We start from the raw sequence: 5,838 nt of genomic DNA, 5'->3' as shown, positions 1-5,838 counted from the left end.
ACATTGCGGCCAAATTATAATTATATGACCTAATTTAACTGAAATAAAAATCAATCCTTTTCTTGATCCTGCCCACTTGCTCCTCTTAGCCTCTACTTTTTGGAATGTAGCCCCTAGAACACATATTAAAGATCAAATAAGCCCCTCAGTCTCAAACCCACATCAGCCTTTTCTTGGGTACCTGCAACATTTGATCCTTTCACCATTCACAAAACCGGGTGCCTTTGAAACTTGAGAACCAGAAACTTGGACACACATTCATCCCCCTGTTGCTGGACTTGCAAATACCAGTCAAACCCCAGGATTCTATTATGATATCATCACAGGTGATTTAGGTAGTGCATGAGGTCACATGGGGCAGAGGAAATGTGGGTCATCCAGCTTCTAGGCAATTACATTTTTTCTGAGCTACACGGTGAGATTTGTAGGAAGTTCTTTGTTCAGTGTTCACTTTAAACGTGGAGGATCCCTTTAGAAAGAGGGCAAAATGCGGCTGCTTGTATTTCTGTTTCTGGTCTCCTCGATGACTGTCTCTTACACAAGTAGGTGGAATCCTTTTTTAATATGTTTATTCCACATATCCTGAAAAGAAAAACACAATGTTGGAGCTGTCCACATCATACTGTATTAACACAGAGGCTGGCTAAGACATACAGTTCCAATCAGCTTACGCTTAACTTTCTCACACTTGGAAAATGGGTACAAATTTAGAGGAATGAATTCCACTTTTTTAAAACAGAATTAAGAATATTGCCTACCGTTCCGATTTCTTCATGTGGCCTGAGTCCCAAATTCAGAGCCACTTCCTGGACAGTACCAAGACTCAAAGAAGGAACCCCAGCAAGTATATCTGAAACCCTACCCTGGCAGGTCAGCATTCGAACCAAAGACAAGGTTATCTGCAGAGGGGCAATTCTGAGCAGCTGGTGGATCCTGTCTGCAGCTCACTGCTTCATGGAGGACCTGTGAGTATTGCAGAGAAGATGTAAGAAAGATGTCAATAGATTTGAGGGAAGTGCAAACATATTTAGGAAAATAAGGGGTGATCACACAGACTCATAACAACTGAGTTAGGACTGAAGCAGTCTAAATAGATGTGGATGCCAGTTGACTGCAGAGGAGAACCAGCAAAATGAATTATGTAGGAATAGAGCTTTGAACGGGAAAACCCACATGGTAATAGTAAAAACACTTATCATTCATATTCTCACCACCAGCAGGCTAATTCAGTTTATTATCCTGCCTGCTCTACTTTGTTGCTTGAAACAGTTTAGGTTGCCCTCTGTTTTGCTGGCCAAGGTCCCAGATACGCCAATCCCTAAGCCATTCCAAGTTGGGAATTCAAGGGATTTTGGAAAAAAGTTGGGAACTTGTAGCTGTATACGTTCAAAACAAAAGATATACTCATCTTTATAATATTTTTGCACTAAATCTACCATTGGCCCAACTGAACAATATGTCATTTTTTGATTCGTCAGGCCAGCTCTTAGGGTCTGAAGACATTTCGGTAATGTGTTGCCTCCATCTTTGTTCCCAAGTTCTTTAGATCTCCCTATAGTGGTCATCTTGCATGGGGAGCCTTCGGAGAAAAAGAAGTTGGACATGGTGATCGTCCATGAAGACTTCAACAGTACCAGTCTGAGAAACAACATTGCTTTGATCTTGTTGGATTCTCCCATCAGTTTCAGTGAAAAAACAACACCAATTTGCTTGCCCTTGTTGCAGGACCTCAGCATATGGCAAGACTGCTGGGTTGCCACATGGAAGACTAAAATGGCTGGTACTGCATTTTCTAATCCAAGATTGAGCCAAAAGGCCTTCCCCTAAATGTATCTGTTTATTTAGAATCTCACGTTAGGGAGGAATTTTAGAAATGGAGATGGGGTGATATTTTTTTAGCTTTTGCCTGCTGATGACTTCACTTCTCCCACTGTTCCTGTATGTGCTTTGGGGGAAAAAAAGTTTCTTTTCTCCCCCCCCCCTTTCCTTTCCTTTCCTTTTTTTCTTTTTGTCCTTTCCAGTAGGAAAAACTTTCTAAATTTGCCTTTCATTTTTTAATGGCTACCTTGAAATCAAATCAAAGGAAGGGCAAGAAGAATCGCATCCTACTTCTTACTCTAATTTGGCTTTGAAATAAGTTAGTCATCCTTGAGTCACCTCTTCGGAGTAGACCAAGCTAGGAAACACATCGTATCAACCAGGGCTTTTTTTCCTCATAGAACGCTCAGAACGGAGTTCCGGCACCTTTTTTGGATGGAACCTTGTAGGGTAGGCAAGGTGGGTTGTATGATGTGTGAGTTCCGGCAACTTTTTCTTTTACAAAAAAAGCACTGGTATCAACTATTATTATAAGGTAGAGTGACAGACTCCTGAAAGCTGGATACAGAGTATCCCTCTTATGCTAAAGAGAACCGAGATGGGGAAATTCTGAGTTGCTTTCCTCACCCACCCACCTATCTATATCTTCCCCACTTCCCTCCCCCATCCAGGCTAAGGTGGTATTTATATAATGGCTGTTGAATTCCTTGTTGTTGGCCATCTCCCACCTCCTTTCAAAATGAAGGGATTTTGAAGAAGCAAATGTTTCCTATCCAGAGAGGAAGAGGGGTAACAAAAAGTCTATACAAAAAAGACAGTCCATAGCGGCAGGGAAGGTGAGTGAATTAGCAGTTTCAAAAGCAAACGGAATGGAATGTTTTCATGGACAGTGGCCCTTCCCTGCATGAATTCAAACAAGAAATGGAATCTCGAAAACCTCTGACATCCCTCTGCTTTTAAACATTGTTGTTATCACAACTGTGAGGGATAACAGTAGACATTAGTGAGAACTCTGATTCCAGGAAAAGGAAAGGAGTAAAGCAGCTGCCAACTTCTTTTCTCCTTCTTTGCTTAGGTTGCAGACCAGATTAAAGGGAAGAGTTCCCTAACATGGCTCCCTCAATCAGCTATAGTGTATAGAATAGATCAAAATTACATAGAAGGAGCACATAATGCTATGGTACACCTATCATGGAAATATGTAGCCAATTTTGTAAGGTTTGAGGAATTCAGAACATTATATATAATTTATAGGTTACATTTCAAAATACGTTGATTCATAAGAATAGAACAAGTGTGGGGCAGAGTATCCTCCACTAAATGTGACTGTGGTGCTCCTTATCAGACACCGGAACACATAGTGACTAGCTGCCTTCTGAGAGCTTATACAGGAAGAAAATCAGAATTTCTCCAGCTTCTTTTACCTCAAAAATATTTTTAGGGAATTTTTATAAAGTCTGTAATCTGGGAGTTGTGGAGGCCTTTTCAAAACTTTTATTTTCATCCCTTCAAGTACTTCATAATTAATTTGGAGGCATGTTTTGTATGTATGTATGTATGTATGCATGCATGCATGTATGTATGTATGTATGTATGTATGTATGTATGTATAGCTATACTTTACATATACTTTCAACTGTCCCAAGAGTGAGGTTAATTTTAAGGAATTTTCAAGGATTTTTACAGATGAGTTTATCTAATAACTTAAACGTGTTACTTATTTTTTTTCTAGAACAGTATCTATCAAACTTTGGCAACTTTGTATGGACTTTAACTCCCAGAATTGCCCAGCTAGCAAGCTGGCTGGGGAATTTTGGGAATTGGTCCACACGTATTAAAGTTAACACTGCCCTAGAAAATGGTGGAGAGTCTCTCCTACTGGCCCCCAAATTTCAGCAGCACAGTCTTGTGGATCTTCAAGGGATTAGAAAAAGGGATTAGGGCAACATGCTGCCCACTCGCCAAAAGCTGTGTACCCATCCCTATTCCTATTCCTAATTCTTCCTTCCCTTCCCTCATAATATAAGAGACCAGGATCCTTTCTATCACATGAGAGCAAAGCTGGCATCTCTGACACCATTCCACAGCTACTCCTTGTTTATGGTGGCAGGATAGTAATCTTTCTTAACGTATTATGTCCTTTGAAATACTGTGTGACTGATTTCTATCCACTACTGGTTGATTCTAAACTGTTACTCGGCCTTCACCTTTCCTCTTGCATGCAGATGAAGATGAGAAATTAACCAACATATTAATGAAGGTAGAAGTGACTCTAATTAACAGAGACATATGTTCCAAGGAAATCCAGGGCTTAGTCGGGAATGTCTTCTGTGCTGTTACTAAGGAAAGCGTGGAGGAGAACTGTGAGGTACACTTAATTTCATCTTGAGCTACTAGAAGACCCCAGTATCTCTGGCAGAGCAGATTCATGCCCATTTTTTGTTACTCAACTTTCAAACACCTAGGGAAGGTATTTTAGGAAAGTATGAAGCTAAAACTGTTCATTAGTGTATAGCAATACATTAAATTCTAGCTCACAATATTGAAAATGTGAAAAATCACATCATTATTTTCTTTGCTTGTGTGTCTTCTGCCCTTCCCTTCCCTTCCCTTCCCTTCCCTTCCCTTCCCTTCCCATCCCTTCTTTTCTCTTCTTTGATATCTGTGTGACCCTTTGATTTATTTGTTAGCCCTTTAAGTAACAAAAATGGGAGGAAGGGTTTTGCTACAACACACAGATCTTATGTATTTTGTGTGGAAGAGGAAGAAGCTTTTTATTAAATAAAAATAGTCAGTTGAAGATGTAAAGGAAAAATTTGAAGGGAAGGGGAGGGCAGTGATTGCAGGATTAAACTATGTTTTAAATCATTGTTATTATTTATGTAGTACCATTCTATCAATACATATTAGAAAACGCAAGACTATCCCTTTTGGTGTTTACAATCCAAAATCCAAGCCAGGAGAAATAAGGCATGGAAATCAAAATGGAAGCTAGAATATATAGGGGGAGAACATATATTTTGTTTGGGTAAACAATCATTACAGTTTTGACAGTTTTGTATTAAAAAGGAGGAGAAATCTGATCTTTGCATGCTGGGACAAAACCAAGGTACCCTAAATTCAATATGCCAAAAACACATTTGATTGTCCACTATTAACATATTCTCTTTAACTGCTCAAGACCCTTTGCATAGGAGTTTGGGCTATTTCAGGTATACTTTTATTTCACCAGGTGGAGAGTGGGAGTCCCCTGTTCTGTGATTCTGGAAGCAACATGAAATGGTTTGTGCTTGGCATAGCAAGCTGGGAGGGTAACTGTTACCCCGAGGCAAGCCCCACAGTCTACACTGCAGTCTTCAGCTACCTTGACTGGATACAAAAGGCCACCGCTCAAGAAGGAAAACCATTTATTCCTGAAGGAGCAGATGACATTGGATCTCACACTGAAGTCTTTATCCCAGATTCTGGTTCTGGTTCTCCCCTCCTTTCAATGACCTGTGCAATTGCTCCAGTTTTGCTTCTGATGAGTCCAGTTTATACTGAACTCCTTTTTATTATAAAATTCTGATATTGTGTATTGATCTGTCCCCAATCCAGCACCATCCTAATGTGTGGGCAAAGACTCCTGCTGTTATCTTTGGAAAGCAAATATTGCTGGAAGCAGCTATAATTCTCAGCAGAGCTTCCTCGTAGTAAACATAATATATGTGTAATAAACAGTTTTTTAAAAAAGAATTAAAGCTTTTTGTACCGTAGTAAGACCACTTCTGCACAATTCCGAGCACTATTTTTATTAGCTATTAAAAAGGACCCATGTGTATATTTTGTGCAAGATAGGGAGACATCCTGTGGCCACACTGGGTACTGCAAGACACTAAAGCTATCTCTGCAAAGAATATTTACGTATAAAAAATGCTTGTGGTGACAATTCAAGGTGACCCTACATCTGCTTTTCCTTCTGGGAAGCCTTCTAGAATTTACTATGCTTGGTTTTCATTCAGAACAGCACTATCATAATTG

General features: G+C 39.8%; 1 protein-coding gene across 1 annotated transcript; it reads left to right on the top strand.

Annotated features, from left to right (window-relative positions):
* Window positions 1-487: 487 nt before the first annotated feature.
* Window positions 488-5,386, top strand: LOC308659404 (serine protease 55-like; the record flags this gene model as incomplete). The annotated part of the gene is made up of 5 exons (XM_081312975.1): window positions 488-542; window positions 740-965; window positions 1,539-1,780; window positions 4,044-4,186; window positions 5,051-5,386. 5 exons carry the CDS (start codon window positions 488-490, stop codon window positions 5,384-5,386), a joined length of 1,002 nt encoding a protein of 333 aa, XP_081169101.1.
* Window positions 5,387-5,838: the final 452 nt, after the last annotated feature.

This window comes from Vipera berus (genome assembly GCF_964194415.1).
Source record: "Vipera berus genome assembly, chromosome: 1".
Classification (NCBI taxonomy): Eukaryota; Metazoa; Chordata; class Lepidosauria; order Squamata; family Viperidae; genus Vipera; species Vipera berus.
This window is presented reverse-complemented; position numbering and strand designations above follow the sequence as displayed.